This window comes from Orbicella franksi, chromosome 1, assembly GCF_964199315.1.
Source record: "Orbicella franksi chromosome 1, jaOrbFran1.1, whole genome shotgun sequence".
NCBI lineage: Eukaryota > Metazoa > Cnidaria > Anthozoa > Scleractinia > Merulinidae > Orbicella > Orbicella franksi.
Window position 1 is genome coordinate 6,875,781 of NC_138145.1, and position 17,296 is coordinate 6,893,076.

The following is a 17,296-nucleotide window of genomic DNA, read 5'->3' on the forward strand; positions in this document are numbered from 1 at the left end:
TAAGGAGTAAACAGCAATGACAACTACGAAAGCATCATTCTACAAAAAAGTTTAATAGTAAGATTAAACATGTTTATTAGTAGAAAAAACATATGGGGGCTTTTCATACATTTGGGTGTAACAGTGGCAATATAATTAAAAATAGCTTTAAATATAATTCCGGTATAGGCATTAATGGAAAGTCTAATATCTGCATAAGTTTTTTGATTGCAAATCATATGTGAAGTTTCACGTACATAGTGAAGACATCAAGACTCCTGGGTGGCTGTGAAACAAAGGTCGAATCAATTTTTAATATAACATGAACAGCAGTATTGGTCTTGAGAAAGAAGGTACGGTATGCTATTTTGTGTAGCAAAACTACGCCTCTAAGTTACAGGATGTAAACCTCTTTGAATTTTAGAGGTAAACTGCACAGAGCTCAAGAAATAACAGCAGTTAATATTTCCGTTAGTGGATTAGAAAAGGAATACGTCCTAGACTAATGCAATATTATTATTGCAAAGTGAGACACTGGAAAGGCTAAATTCTTGGATTTAATTTGGATTTAATGTAACAATGAGGAACAACTGCCCATAGATTTTTAAAAGTTTTGATATACGTTTTTTCTCGGATGTGCGAAAACTTTCAGTAGCTGGTCATTCACCCATGATAATATTTTCATCTACGGACTGTTTGCCATGGATCGACGACCAGTGGGCTAAACTAATTAAATACGTACTATTTTCCCCTTCAATACTTCCAAACTGACTCAGAATTTGTCAAAACCGATAAATATTCTAAGTTAAAAACAATATTAAAAGCAGCAGGGCAATCCAAAATTTGAAAACCAGAGACCGTCAAAATATGGTTGTCATGGGAATATAAAGCTCCTTGAACAAACGTAGTAGGAAATAGTTATACCAATTAATTTCCAGATAAATTTTAGAGAGAGTGTCGTAAACCCAAGACCAAAGTAATCATTCTGACCGATTGCAAAAGACACACATAATTACTAGTGATAATTATCCATGACAATGACCTTCAATTACTGTTTCCCTGTAGCAAACACGACTGTCCTCGTTAAAGAAACACATTTCCAGCTCCTTTGGTTGCTTCATGTTGCCTACATAGCCACATTTCTTGCTTCTCTGTTCGGCAACTCAGTCATCATTCACATTATACGAACAGACAACTCCATGAAGACCACTTCCAACTATCTGATTTTGAACCAGGCATGTGCAGATCTTGTGATCACCTTAGCAGAGGGAATGAATGTCATTCATTACAGTTTGATGAACAATTTATGGTTAGGAGGGCTCCTTGGTTTGATCACTTGTAAGGTATTCCTTGCAGTTATATTCAGCTCCCACATGTTTTCACTTTGGGTCCTTGCGAGGATTTGGGTCCTTGCGACGATTGTCGTTGAACGTTTCTACGCAGTAACGCGACCTCTCAGATCTTCACCCGTGTCTCAACATTTAAAGACAATAACTTTTCTTCTTTGGTCTTCTTGTCTTGCTACCCCTTCAAACTTCCTTCAGAATGCAAGCTTCAAAAAATTAAATGAGTCTTATTATTGTGACTTAGCAGATGTTCTGAAAGAGTTGACAACATTTAATATCGTCACTGGCGGTTTGCTGGCATTCCTGCCGTTTTTGAGTTATTTTTTTGTAAAAAAAATACCTCTTAGTCGGCGCGTCGGGGTATGTTATGGACGGGTTAATGGATGAGTGAGTGAGTGAGTGAGTGAGTGAGTGAGTGAGTGAGTGAGTGAGAGATGTATGTATGTCACACCAATCAGATTGGATCTACTATAAACAGCCAATAAAATTTCTTGTTGTAAAGGTAAATGGTATGCGAGAAGATCTGATCCCGATATAGTTTAGCACGGCCATATTTATTCTTCTATAAAAGAGGAGGAAGTATTCATATATTGGGCTTACTTCGACATTTTCTGTGGGTTAGGCTGAGGAGTTAAGTTATGAACGAGATCAGCCTTGAGTTTTGAAACAGTTCATGAGCTAGTAGTATGCGAATGGCACGAGATATTTTTATTTTTAGTTACAAAGGTAACTTGATACTTTTCTTTTTTACGAGGAGTAAATTCAATTAGAGGTCACGAATAGTCGCTTCTAGTTCTAAGGACACGTTTTAGAGGAGATGAGACTATTTCGATTTGAAACAGTTCTAATGTTTACAATAGTAAGTGCAGGTAACGATTGTTTTGTTCTTGTTGCATGCAAATATAACGAGATATTTTTATTTTTTAGTAACAAAGGGTAATTTGACACTCTTGTTTTTCACAAGGGAGTAAATTCAATTAGAGCTGACGAATCGTCACCACTTGTTCCCACGAGATGTTTGCTATCTTTAGTTACAAATGGTAACTCAACACTTTTCTTTTTTATATGGGAGTAAATTCAATTAGAGCTGACAAGTTATCGACTATTGTTCCCAGGATATTAAACGAAAAAGAAGCTTTCATTTCTGGATGGTTTTTACGTCTCTGCAGTAGCAGTTTAATATTTTTATTTGATGGGCATTTTAACATAAATACATACTTTATTGTTACTTCCCCAATGGGGCTTTTATGACATTTTATGACATTCTGTTAAAGGTAAAAAGTATCAAAACTGCTCAAATGTTCCTTGAAGACTGCGTGGCACCAAGTTAAAGTGCGATTTAATTAAATCAGACTTTCAACGTGTCAGAGAGGTTTTTTTTCTCTTTCTTTCAATTTTCGGTGAAGTATAGCGTTGTTGTGTTGTGTTGTGTAAAAAGGGTAAACTTACGACTTGTATAAAATGCGAAAAGTTCTCTTAACTTGAGTATTTTTGAGCAAAAAATACTCTTGGGGGTTGGAAGGGCTATGTGATCGGCGAGTGAGTTATGCATGTGCGCGTGTCACACAAATCACAGTGTGGGTTGCATCAAAGAACGAATCAAATTACCTGTTAGAAAATAAGATAGTATCTACATTCATCCGGAGACGTGTCAGATTGCTGTAGTTTGTTCAGTCAAACATTTTATGGCTTACTATTTAGTTATCAATAATAAAGTGTATTATCGTTTGTCTCACGATGTAGTCACTTGAGATGTAGATCGCGACGTTTCGACTGCTTACTGCTAGTCTTCTTCAGGCGATAATGTCGACTGATTGCACGGTATCATTTATATCACAAAGGACGGCTGTGATTAGTGCATTTCGATCCTCCTATTGTTCCATTGTTCCGGCGAGTAGCTGGAACAATAGGAGGATCGAAATGCACCAATCACAGCCGTCCTTTGTGATATAAATGATACCGTGCAATCAGTCGACCTTATCGCCTGAAGAAGACTAGCAGTAAGCAGTCGAAACGTCGCGATCTACATCTCAAGTGACTACATCGTGAGACAAACGATAATACACTTTATTATTGCATCTACCACGATGAATAACAACAACCTTTTCCTCGATATTTAGTTATCCTATCATTACCCATGTGACATCGTATGTACAGCATAAATTCCCAGTTTCTTTCTTGCTGTACATCGCAACCGAAAAAACTTGTCAAATTAACCCAACCATTACTGTAAACAGTTCCATGATTGCTCCTATCTCCGAGACTTCACACACAAAAAAAACTCTTGCACGCCTTGCGTGCCTATGTTTGGTAATAGCAGCCCTTTACACAAAAGTGTGTCTCAAACGTTGGTCACGTCAAGTGCCAGGAGAGGGATACAGTCAGAATGCACAACAAGAGAGCTGTAAAAACGGCGAGAAGAGTTACCTTGATGATGATTGCTATTGTTGTTTTGTATATAGTGTGTTGGCTTCCTATGTTCATATCAGTTATCTTGAAGCATGTTAGTTATTGGCAGCTAAACGGAAGCTTCCTTTTATTTCTTCTTTGGTTATTATCTACTTACAATGGACTCAACCCTTACGTTTACCTCACTTTTAATCAAAAATTTCGGAGTGGTTTTAACAAGTTATTAAGAAATTGCTGGGGAAGAATTAAAATTCGCAATATTGATGTACCTTCTTTACGATTCCAAAGCTTTGAACTTGAGCAAATAACGAATTGCTGAGGATAACGAACAGAAGTGATTTACCTGTATGGGTCAGGGTTACATTCTGCAACGCATGGTTCGCAGAAGTCTGACTGAAAAGTCAGAAGCAAAAAACAAGCCGTTATTTTCAGATGTTTGACATAACCTTACTTGAAAACAAACAACAACAACAACAAAAACAAACAAACAAACAAACAAACAAAAACAAAATGTACTAAGCTTTCCTTTATTTGCAGTGTTTCCGTGACAAAATAATTCAATCTAGCATAGCTGGCTAATCAAAGCTCGCGCAATATTTAGATAGTTTTGTTAACAAATGTCATTGGTCCCATAATGTAACTTTTACCAGATCAAAGAATGTCCCTTCCTACTTGGAATATCAATCCCACATCTAATTTTATTATAGATAGTAACAACAACTTTATATGGCTGAAAAAGGGGAAGAGGATTACAAAGTGCCCCAGTAAACTGATAAACAACGTGCTTAGTTTAGAATACATATATTAAACATTTCTCTTGAAAACAATAGTTATTATGATCATTGTTTTGTATTTATTATTTATTTGTTGGAGTTCCGATGAAACTATAATGAAAACCTTTAAAAAGTTTGGGAGCTAGCTAGAAAATTCTTTTAGTAGAAAATGTAATATAGAAATGTTGGTGCTCATTCCAGTAATAGCCGATGTAAGAATCTGGACTACCGTATTCATATTAAAATTATGAGAGACCTGGGAAAGCGTAGAAATCATTAGGAGTCGTCACACTGGGAGGGCAGAAAAAAAAAAGAAAAACACAATTTTGATTGAAAAATATTTTGGTTCACTATGCTGGAACAATGAACGACTAGCGCATGGAACACCCGCTGACCGAGATGTCACGACACATTACGATTGGACGATGAAATGATGAAACGTCCTAGGGTTTTCACGTGGTATCAGCTCAAAAAAGAGTTTCTAATTAACAAAAATGTACTTCAGATGTTCAATAAATTGTGATTTAACGGATTTTGATCTCCATTTGACGGTTTCCCGAAGGAGCGTTATTCCTGAGCGCCATTTTCTCATCATTCTTTATGTCACCTCATTTCCTAGTTGATCCATTTATTTGTTTCAAGCTAGCCAAGATTTCGGAGAATACAAATATTAATTTGTAAATTTTAAGATGTAATGCTTGAGAACTAGGCGGGGCGCTAGGTGGACATTTGAAGGTGATAAGTTATTTGGAAAGAATACAGGAAAGATGTGTTGACTGATCATAAGGAGTTTCGTTTGATTCGAGGTTTTTCAAATAAAAAATACATTCCCCCCCCCCCCCCCAAAAAAAAAAACTGAACATGAAAGCAATATAAAGTAAACGATTTAGGAGCAAAGAGGTTTTCCTTTATTATACAGAAGACTGCCTACACCTTGAATTTAGCAATCTAATAACACACAGGTGAGACACACGCTGGCTGTTACCGTTTATAAAGTTTTCAATTAATAACTGCCGAACTTTGTGGCTTTTTGGAATAGGGTCACCAAGTTAGCAGCTCATCATGAAACGTTCTTAGATTACAGTTCATTTGTCATAGAGATAGTAAGCCAAAAATGAATTTGTGGTATCCACCAAACAGCAAAATCTCAACATGCAATGTACGATCAAAGAGAGCATCGGCCCTGGAAGGTGAGTAGGTATGTTGACTATAAGCAGAAATAAGCTCCTATTTAAAATGGAGTTTCACTTGTTATTTAATATGATACCACTTTCACTTCACAATTTCGTTGGTACTGTCTCCTCAACTCTGTAAACAATATAGAGATTCGGTTTCTCCAGAGAGGGAATAATTACATGTTGAAATTGTGTCACAATATATTATATACTTATACTGAATCTACAAAGAAATCTGCAAAGAAAAAAAATACTTCGTACGCCATAGGCGTTTCTAGTTCGTGCGAGATTGAATCGAGGGAGTATAATAATGTTTTCAAGACAAAAACTATATTGTATTTGAAACGTTCGTACATACGGACTTACAAACGGACGTAAGGACAATCACCTGACAAACAAATTTGTTTAGCTCGATTGGTTCCCAAATTTTCTGAGGGTGTGGGGCTCCGCTTACGCACGTGCGCAAACATATGAAATAGTGTATATTAAAAACAAACGTATTAATAGCAATAGAGCAAGCCATATTTATTTATGAAATAATTTACATTTTATCCCTAGGAAACACTAGAAATGCCTTCGAATAAATGCATTTTCAGTACCTTTGGCTGATGTACATTGCATACATGATTACATTTCTGGCCTCACTGTTTGGCAACTCAGTCATCATTCACATTACTCGAACAGATAACTCCATGAAGACCACTACCAACTATCTGATTTTGAACCAAGCATGCACTGACCTGGTGATCACCAGAGCAGAGATAATGACTGTTATTCATTACAGATTTATGGGCAAGATATGGCTTGGGGGACTCTTTGGTCTGATTACTTGCAAGATGTTTCAAGCTATCTTATTTGCTTCACAAGCCTTCTCAACCTGGATCCTTGCAGCTATCGCTGTCGATCGCTTTTATGCAGTAACCAGACCCTTCAGATTGTCACCTATATCTCAAAGTAGATAAGTTTGCTTCTGTGGGCTTGGTCTTTTGCTTTGTCAATAACATTTGTTATTGGGAGAGGAAGGTTCAAAATCCACCAATCTTTTTACTGTAATGTCACGAGCGAATGGACTACCCCTCCGTCTTTAACTCATTTTCTTGCTTTTACATTGGATGTTTTCCTACCGCTTATAATTATTGGTGTTCTTTACACGATTGTTTGCCTCAAACTTTGGTCACGTGAGGTGCCAATCAGAATGAAGTATAAGCCAAAACCGTGAAAATAGCAAGAAACGTTACAATAATGAGCAGGAATGGCACAGTGGTGAGAGCGCTCACCTCCCACCAGTGTCAGTACCGGGTTCGATTCCCGGAACCGGCTTCATATGTGGGTTGAGTTTGTTGTTGGTTCTCTACTTTGCTCCGAGAGGTTTTTCTCCGGGTACTCCGGCTTTCCCTTCTCCTCAAAAACCAACATTTCCAAATTCGATTTCAATTCGTTCCGGGTATGCACGGGCATTTCTGAACGAGTTCTTGACAACTCCTTGGTATTCCGTGGGTAATGATGTTCGTTATTGTGGTTTTGTATGTTCTTTGTAGGTTCCCAATGTTTGTATCATTTTTTTTATATTTTTTATATTTTTTTAATTTCGTCGTACTTATTCTGCTTTGTTTGGTTATCGTTTTTCTACAGTGGTTTCAATCCTTACATTTATCTCGTCTTTAGTTAAATTTTCGCAATGGTTTTCGAAGAATCTTCAGAAGTTGTTTGATTAAAATTGTTTGATTAAAATTAATAGTTAATAATAGGAAAGCAAGTCCAGTGCAAGCAACTTTTCCTGCTCTTAATGGGAACCTGTCTCGTTACATACTAATACTTGCATCCTCTTTTACCTATGGTCGCTATTAGCTAACACATCATCCCAATTATTATCGAATGATTTCCAAACCTTTTTCATCTGTGGTGCTTCTTCGTACTTGCAAAACGACGGGAACTTTTCCGACGACACATGGAAGAGATAAGCTTAAATCTTTAGTTCAGAAACGCAGACCGCTCAAAGCAGTCGGTCGACACATTAAGCGTGTGATAATCGCACAACGCCACAACTGTCAGCCGAATTTTAATGCAATTTTATTCTCGTGATAACGTGTTGACAGCCATTAATTGGAAATGATTAATAAAAGGAAACATTTTTCGTTGATAACTTTGCTTGCAATCAATCATTTTTGTCGGAACTATTTTACATGAAAGAGCTTCAAAAGGTCTATCTGAAAAAGCCAAAAACAAACTTTTAAAAGAATGGTAAATACACCGAATGCAAATATGGCGGACCGCTCGGTTGGCGCCCGGGACGAGTCGCATGCAAGCGAGGCTAGTGAGGCTTTGATGTTTTGTTTTGACAGAAAAGTGTTGCATCGTCGTCGATCTGGTCTGTTTTTGTTTCGCCCTCCCTATAAGTTGTTGTGTTCCTGAATGCCACCAGAAGGAATTGAAATCTTCCACAGCAGAGAAAGTGTTTTTTTTTTCGTTTCCGCGGTCGCCTCTCAGGGATAACAGACGAAGGTAAGTAGTTTACGATCGCCGAAGGAACTGTTAAAGTTTGTTCGTTCAGGCTGGAAGATCTTAGAAAATGTGTAAGCGACCGCATTTAGCTCCAAGTCGTTTTCATTTGGCTCAAAGCATTCACTGGATACAACGATGGGGGCAGTTGAAGTTCATTCGCTTGGTTATTACACCGTAGTATTTGTTTCGTGCGATTCCGTGCGAGTGGACGCGAAGTCAACTTCTTCCTTTGAGACAAAGGATGTTTTTCAAGAGGACCTTTTCTTTACTTTGGGGGAGGTACTGGCCATGTAAATCGTGTTGGAACACCACCAGACACCACATAAGCTCGTCATTTAAACGATTTTTCTAAGATCTTCTAATGTGAAACATAGCGAACAAACTTTAGTTCCTGCGGCGACCGTGAACTCCTTTCCTTCGTCTCAACGAATTGCATTGATCCACTATTTTCCCTAAGCTTAAGAGGCGAACGGTGGAAAATTTAGATCCCTTCTCGTGGCGTTCAGAAACACAGCAGCTCGTAGCCACAGCTAAATAAAACAGACCAGATCGACGACAAAGCAAGACTTTTCTGGGAAGCATTGTCAAAACAAAACATCAAAGCCTCACTAGCCTCGCTTTTATGCAACTCGTCCCGGGCGCCGACCGAGTGGTCCGCCATATTTGCATTCGGTGTATTTGGGGTTATAATGATACCTTAATATTTATAAGATAATAGATGAGAACATGTACAAACCAACAAATCATGCAAACGTGAGAAATTTAGTCAAGGATTGTGTTTTCCCATGCGCAATTCAACTCTTTGCATTTAAATTTACTGTTAAGGCTTAGCCAAAAGCTAAAGTACACAAAATTCACACTATATTGCAATGTATTGGAATATGTTGCAGATGCAACAGGCGCCGGTGACAAAGCATGTGCAACGTAAAAGCTATGAGCAACAATGTTGCAATATGTCACACTGAAATGTTGCGTGCGTTTCATGGGGTGTTTATGCTTTAGTCTTATCTAAAAATAAGATAAACACAATTAGCAGTCTTTTCTATTTGTAAAACTAACAATTGCAGTCTTGTACAGTGGAATACGTGCAATTGAAATTCAAAGGAACACATTTTTTCATTATCGAAAGAACGAAAACGAAAGCAAAAAGGTCAAGTTTACTACCGGTCGGCATGAAAATCTTTGTTGCAGATGTCGAGAAAATAAATTTTGCACCCGAACAAGCACGTAACACAGTAAGGTTGTGGTTTTCTTTAAACAATTTTCCTGAATTATACGAAATGATGATACTATTATTATCTTAAGGCCTCACATCAGCCAGTTGATGTAAATAATGCTTACTAATAAAACCAATGATTTTTTTTTTCTGGAAGATCTAACTTCCAAAGAAGTGAACAGAATAGACCTGCAGGAGAGAGACTAGAGACATTCCCCAGCACCCTTATATGGTAGGCAACTTTGGTACTGTTCTTTTTTTTTCTGGAGTCGGACCCTACAAATTAAATTATTTTTCTTATTATAGTACCAGTTTTGGCATGACCATGTCAAATAAATGTGTGAAAATATTTCAATACATGTATTATAAGAAGAATTCAATGCCAATAATATCGAACCCAAAAGCACACATTTCTCAGTTCGTGTAAGCCAAGCATTTATCGTAATGATAATATAATGTCAAGTTTAGTCTAGCTTACTACCGAACTATCATCAAGTTAGCATTCAATGTACAAAACATGGATATAAAAAAGGCTCAAAAATTATTTCGTATACTGAGGAGTTACGGATACTAAAGTCTGTGTTGGGCCAAGTGTTCCATATTAGACTTTATCTCGGCTTCAGAAACATGGCGCAACTAGGAGAATTTCTCCACCTCCTCTCCTCCCCATTAGGGGGGAAGCTATTCTACCGCAAGGCTACCCCCAGCATTAAATACATCAGTACAAAAATACACCGAAGGCGAAGAGGTAAGGAGAGTCTGTTGTTGAGAACAGTGAATAGCGATTATTCTTCTTTAAAATAAATCCAAATTTGGAAAAAAGAAAAATACAAAATATGATTGTTGTGGAAACATCAGTTTCGAGAGCAGAAACATAACAAAACCAAATTTTCCCTAGAAATTAAAATTTCATATACAGTCGCAAAATTTGACTGACTTTAAACTATTGAAGTCTGCGATGATATTTTCCATAACAAAGACCGGAATGAGAGTAACGTACCGATAATGTAACATAACCTATATGTTATATTTGTTTAGACAAATTCCACGTATTTTCCCCAAATTTCTTTCATCGATTGAGTTGTATCAGCTCAAGGATGTCAGTGTTAATTAAAAAGTTTAATTATAGATCATTCTATCATTTTCCTATTGGCAAGCACATTGATTTTGCTTCCCACTGGCCCATTTGTGAATTGGTCTTTGTTATATTATATTTGGTTGCCTTACAACCTTGCTAAAAGTTAAGTTTGAAACGGAAATTATTTCTTCGTACAGTCACTAGCAATTATGATGATGATGATGATGATGATGATGATGATAATGACAATGATTACAGTAATAATGGTGATAACAATAGGACTTGCGTGGCGAAAATTCAACATGCGCTTTCAAAAAATATTAATAAAAAATAAACAGTTAATAAAAGGAAATAAGACAAAGTACAAATGCCTTTTAGCTAATTAATTAACTAACTAATCAATTAATGAAAATCTAATTTAAAAATTTTAGTATATCGAAGGACGTTCGCTATTTGACGTTCGCTATCTGTCCCTCCTCTGAAAATGTGGTTAGTCGGCGAGGATTGCCTGCCTTCAAGGTTGGCATTAGTAATACCGGTAACACAGGGACCCAATGTTTGCTGTTAGAAGGTGGAAAATCAGTATTTGTCTGACGTTCTAATTAACGAAAGCGCTTGTTTTTATCGGGAGACATACATCATGTAACTCGCTAGAACTTTAAATGAAAACTGTCATTTTGTTTGTTTGATAAGCCAGTTAATACAAATCATTAAGGTAAAAAGGGTGCCAAAGTCAACAACTTTAAGTTTGAATATTCGCGTCTCACTCACGTAGGCCAGGAAACGAAAAATTTATTACTAATTTCAGCAATGCAACTGTACATGGATATCCATACAACCTTCCAGAATTTTTTTTAAGAAAACTACACTCTTACAACTATAGCCGGTGAAGCCCGTCAGTTTTTCACGGATGTCAAACGTATCTGCCACCCGTGGAACATTGAAAGCTATGTTTACCGTTGAAAGCATGTTATTGGAGGATGTTTCGTTGCTCAAGCACTTTGCAAATGGCTTAGTTTATACCGGCTATAACAATTGTTCAGCCAATCAAAATTTTGGGGCATATAAAGATTCCCGTAATTAATTTAAGTCGGCCCCTGCATAATCTTGAACAAAATTTGTTTTGAACTGGCGCGGATGGAAAGTGATCGATTTCTTTTTTTTATGAAATGGCATGTCAATGAATAGCTTTTGAACGGCGTTGATATTCACTAAACACCTTTGAAAAAGGTAAGGGAAACCGGCTTCTCGACAGCCAGCTGCTTGAATTTATTCATCTGTTATTGCTGCTTGCCCAGAATCCGTTCGGTACTGCAGGCGTTAGTGACAAATTTATTTTATCCTACACAAGGGGATATAGTTAGAACGTTAGTTGAATATGGTTAAACATTACTTAGACATAAAAGGACATAAAATGTTTTTCTTTAACTCATCCTTGAATAAAATCATTAATATTTGTCTCACTCGGATGAGGCACCTTGCTATCCTTCTATATCAATTAATTGATAACACGAGTGTTAATATTTAATCAGGCTTCCTGTAAGAATTAGTAATCACTATATGTTATATTCGTACAGTCAATTTTCACGTAATTTCCCCAAATTTCTTTCGTCGATTTAGTTGTAACAGCACGAGACGTCAGTATTAATTGACAAAATGTAATTATAGATCATTCTATCATTTTTCTGTTGGCGAACACATTAATTTTGCTTTCCACTGACCCATAATTGGTCTTTGTTATATTATATTTGGTCACCTTGGAACCTTGCTAAAAATTAAGCGTGAAACGAATATTAATTATTTTTAAAGTCACAAGCTATTAAATGTCATAATTATAATGCGCCGTAAAAGTTTTGAGGTATATATGTGAGAAATTGACAGATGTTTTCAAAAACGATCGAAGTACAGAATTTACTAGTTTTATGGAGTTTTCGTAAAACGAGGACCGGATGGCGGACCGGATGGCGGACCGATGGCGGACCGGTGGAGCGGATGACAGAACGCGGATGCATGGAAAATTGCACATGACAAAATGCGCTGGGAAGGAAATCAACTTAAGAAGTTTTCTTGCGCTGTTACATGTAGTTGCAGACAAATCAGCCGATTTTATGAAATTTATTTACTTTAAATGATACTCAGTATTCGGTATTTACATTAATGTGATAACTTTCCTTTCATTTAATATCTTATTGTTTAATACATATGTAGCTCTCATAAATTACAGAATCTGTCAATATAACAGAATAATAATTTCGGTGTTTAGGAAATATTGGCCGAGACGAAAACTTAGAACATCGAAACACCAACAAACGTGTCGTGGAAGACGGAGACAGAAGGTACGACTAAAAAAGAAAAATCCTGGTACTAATTATAAAAGAACAAGGGTTCAACTGAAAATACAAGAAAGACAGATTTTGAATGTTAAATATAAATTTAATAGACCAGTTATTGGTAAGATGGTCTGGCCATGGGTGAGAAACTGGACGAGGCTTAGTCATCCAATGCCTGCTGACTCTGTTGAGAAGTTTGTTTGCATTAAAAACTTGTCATATCTGTTGTCCTCATATGGCAACAGAGACGAATATGTTTCTTCACTGTGTCTGTTTAAACTCTTTCAGTCCTCTCGTCTCTGCTACGATTGATTTCCAAGTTTTCCTTAACCAGCTATTTACTCAATTATATTCAAATTAATAAGTAAGGTAAACGTGTCTGCATACGAGCCAAGTGACCCATCAGGCCGGAGCTTATCCCGGTTTCTGTAGCATGAAGCGACTAGGAGTATTTCTACTCCCCCTGGATGCTAGTCCATCGCAGGGTTACCCCCAGCATTAAGTTCGCCGGTACCCATTTATACACCTGGGCGGAGAGAGGCACTGTGAGAGTAAAGTTTCTTGCCCAAGAACACAACACAATGTCCCCGGCCTGGGCTCGAACCCGGACCGCTCGATCCGGAGACGAGCGCACTAACCATGAGGCCACCATTAACAAGTACTTATAGATTAATTATTTAGTATTAAAGTCTTTATTTAAGGTGGCTCGAAACAGTTTCCAGCACTTTCCAAGATTTTAATTTTGATGGGTCATAATGACCACTCTTTAGCACTTGATGCTACAATCATGACATAAATAAAAACTGTCTACGTATTGGTTAATATGTTGTTTTGCCGATATGGCTCTGTCTCACAAGGACTGGGAACTACCGAATGCACGAATTTGATTGGCTGAAATCGATACTGAAAGCGGTCTAGGTTTCCCATCTAGACCGATTACTTTTTGCGATGAAAAAGTTGTAACTAAAATACTAAAATACAAAAATATTGACTATTTTCTTCTAATAATATTAGTGGAGATGCCAGAAAGCCTGATGAGAAAAAAAGAGTAAAGAGGACGAACAAGCTTTGGCAGATTTAAGTTCAGCTCATCGCCGTTCGCAAGCAAAATGTCAGCTAGTACAAACCAGTTACATTAAACGAATTAATTTTTCTTGTTTGCCATATAATAAACATCTTATTAACCGAGCTTAGTCGGTCTGTATGGGAGAATCTTGACCTCGGTCGTGTATACAGACCTTACTGCCTTCGGTCTGTACTCACGACCTCGGTCAAGATTCTCCCATATAGATCTCCTGCTCGGTTAATAAGAGCTAAATTACTTTTGTGACACAATATGTTACTGCTAAAACTGTGTGACCTGCTAAAACAAACTAATTCAAAAACAAATTTTGATTAGAAGGATAAGACGCAACTTTTGGCAAAGTTTTTAAAAAGTTTTGTATTTGTGGTTCAGTGCCACACAAAGTTTACGAATATTAAAGTACCGACTTTGAATTATAAGCACTTTGACCTTAAATTAAGGGTGCTTTTTGGTTTACACGAGAGCTCATAATTGATCGTGCAGCACTTTTAAGGTCGATCACGATGCCCAATGAAATTAAAAAATAACTGAGATATTTTCCTTTTCTACTGTTATCAGGAAATGCTACAACTACTGCACTTTCCACCACAGAGTCGGCATTATTCGCAAGTCTGGCGGCAGTTTATTTCGTCATCATCTTTGCTTCCATATTTGGCAACTCGGTCATCATCCATATCATCCGGACGAGGCACTTTCTTAAAAACGCAAAAAATTACCTTATCCTCAACCAAGCATGCGCAGATTTGATCATAACATTTTCCGTTATGTGTACCATGCTGAGTGACGAATTGTTTTTCACGAAGTGGTTCGGGGGAGACTGGGGCCTAATAACTTGCGGGTTATTAGTGTGGGCGAAATTTCCAGCGCCATTTTGCTCTATTTGGAGCCTCACTGCTATAGCAGTCGATCGCTATTTTGCAGTGGTGCGTCCTCTGCATGTGTCCCCGATATCAAATCATATAAAATTGGCCATTTCTTTGATTTGGTTATGGTCACTCGCTTCAGCTGCAGGGATGGTCTCCATGGCAAAGCTATGGCTCGTCAGCGGTAGTCGATACTATTGTGTTATCGACTTTTCCCGTGTTGAGCTAACCACGATCAACGTAATAAGCCTGATCATTGAATTGCTGTTCAATTTTGCCGTGCCTGTTGTGGCCATGGCCGTGTTATATTCATTCGTGTGCTGGTATTTATTGTCACGTGAAGTGCCTGGTGAAGGCGCCAGTCAGGATCAAAGGCACGAAGAAGCCATGAAGACAGCCAAGAAAGTTACCCGGATGATGATTATTGTTGTCGTTTTGTTTGGCTTATGTTGGTTTCCTTTTTATATATTTGTTGGTTTAGATAGTTTACATAAGATCGTTTTACCTTATGCTGCGGTGAAATTTGTTGTTTGGTTAGCAAACGCATTCAGTGCAATCAATCCTTATATTTACTTGTCATTCAACAGTAGATTTAGAAAAGAGTTTGTGATCATCATGAGGAAATTTTGTAATTGTTGTTAAGCAACTTACTGTGGGGATGCTTAAACGTTAAGACTAGCCTGTTTTGGTCTTCTGACTTTTAACAATGTCCTCTTGTAACACAAAGAGCCATGGTGATGAAACTTGGATGATTTATCCCATTCCCTAGTCGGGAATGGGATGAAAAGAAAGCGATGGATGAGAGAGGAGGGGAGAACCTGTAGATAAAGGATTGAAGCCTCCGTTCAGCCCCCTTGTAATTAACCTGTCATTAATCTGTCGATGTCAAATTTCCGCGTGGAAATTCGAGGAAAAATAAGCTCTTTTCTCCAGCTTTTTGTAAAGGGAGCGGGTTCCTATAGCCGGTTTTTGTGAAAACGTAAAACCAATTTACTTGTGGTGCTAAAAGAGTAAGGTTCTGTCATTAAAAGGGCTGGCAAATCTAAATAACAAAAGCATTGTTTTTTAAATAAAAATATCCCCTGTCGACCTTGAAATTAATAAGAATCATCACACGCGAGATGCGAAAAGGCTTCCCTGTTACACGGCGAGATGCACGCAACTTTGAATTGGACAGTGCACCATTAAACAGGTGAGTATATACCTAGCATGAACATATCAACGAGTGGAGGTTGAGTCATAGTATCGTGATGTTTTTCAGTTTTTCAGAAGTTATGAAGAATGTAGTGACCATGTTTCGCATTGTAACTAAAATTAAACAAATTGTGACAAAAGGGACAATATCACAGAGTACGTGCAGTGTACCTTGTCGATCATTATTTGAATGACACTTTATTACTTTGCTTTAATGATTTTTTTTCACTCGAATGGAATATTTCAAACAAATTCTATAAACAATACGAAGGCTTTCTTAACCAAGATCTTACTGATCACCTCAGATACGAGCGACTCGCGTGTTGTATATAGCGAGTCATTTTGTGAGTACAAAATTTCAATTACAAACCGACGAATAATTGATTAAAATAAACAATATTATTTTGTTTGCAGATGTTGAACGTTTGATAACTGTGAAATTCTAAACAGTTTCCTAATTAGAATTTCCGTAGATAGTAAAAAAATATGTTGTTCTTACTTGTTCTATGAGGTTGATATTGTTGGGGAAAAAAAAAGAAAAAGCAAAGGAGGGCCCTCATCCGTAGAGGGCTTCCAAATGATATGGGTTTTTTGTTTGTTTGCATATAAAAGGGCCTATGAGCTGGAAGGGGGCCTTACAACCTGATTTTTACGATGTATTTTGACAGCAAAAAAATAGCTTGTAATCTTCAAAGGATCTATTTGATGGTAATCTCGTTAGGAAATAAAGTGGAGGAAGGCTTACATCCGTATGGGCCTCAGAACTGAAATTGTTTGGTTTTTTGTTTGTTTGTTTGTTTGTCTGTATAATTGTAGGGGAGGCCTGTAAACCGGAAGGGGGCCTTATAGCTTCATCACAGGATCTATGTTTCTGCGTAGTCAAAAATTCAACATTTGTTTGATTGTAGACCAAATGTTAGTGATCCAGTAAGTTAAAGATGAACTCGTCGTATCTGTCGAACAACGGTAGCCTCAACGTGCAATGCGTGATCAATGGCAGTGATAGTCTTCACAAAGAAGGTATTTAAATATTTAGGGAAAATACGCTTGTAAATTAAAGGACCATGATCTTTTACCCAGTCCAATTCAATAGTAACTCACTGGAAAAATAGCGAGCTACCATCCGTAACGAAAAAGCAATTTATTGCGTAAGTTTTATGATGATTTTAGGGAAAAATTGACGGTGTTGATTTCTCAAAGAATTTTCAGAGCGAAATACTCTTCTTCCATCATGTCACCCTGCGTGACATGCAAGTAAACACTACATAACAGTGAAATTCTCTTTGATTATTCCCTTCAATATATAGCGATTTTTAAAGAAAATTATTAATACAAAAATATAAGAAA

The 17,296-nt window shown here is 37.3% G+C and overlaps 2 protein-coding genes and 1 pseudogene across 2 annotated transcripts; all 3 read left to right on the plus strand.

Annotated features, from left to right (window-relative positions):
• Positions 1-1,010: 1,010 nt before the first annotated feature.
• Positions 1,011-4,053, plus strand: LOC145495185 (substance-P receptor-like; annotated as a pseudogene).
• Positions 4,054-6,067: 2,014 nt separating this feature from the next.
• On the plus strand, positions 6,068-6,901 carry LOC145496095 (substance-P receptor-like). The gene is given in 2 exon segments (XM_081476050.1): positions 6,068-6,630; positions 6,633-6,901. Coding segments are annotated over 2 exon segments (633 nt in total). The 5' UTR covers positions 6,068-6,266.
• Positions 6,902-10,027: 3,126 nt separating this feature from the next.
• Positions 10,028-15,397, plus strand: LOC145497001 (substance-P receptor-like). The gene is made up of 2 exons (XM_081477126.1): positions 10,028-10,148; positions 14,451-15,397. The coding sequence occupies exons 1-2, from the start codon at positions 10,028-10,030 to the stop codon at positions 15,395-15,397; spliced, it is 1,068 nt and encodes a 355-aa protein (XP_081333252.1).
• Positions 15,398-17,296: the final 1,899 nt, after the last annotated feature.

Coding starts and splice junctions, on each gene's coding strand:
- LOC145497001 (XM_081477126.1), top strand. CDS start 10,028: ATGGCGCAACTAGGAGAATTTCTCCACCTCCTCTCCTCCCCATTAGGG. Junction 10,149..14,450: donor AATACACCGAAGGCGAAGAG/GTAAGGAGAGTC, acceptor TACTGTTATCAG/GAAATGCTACAACTACTGCA.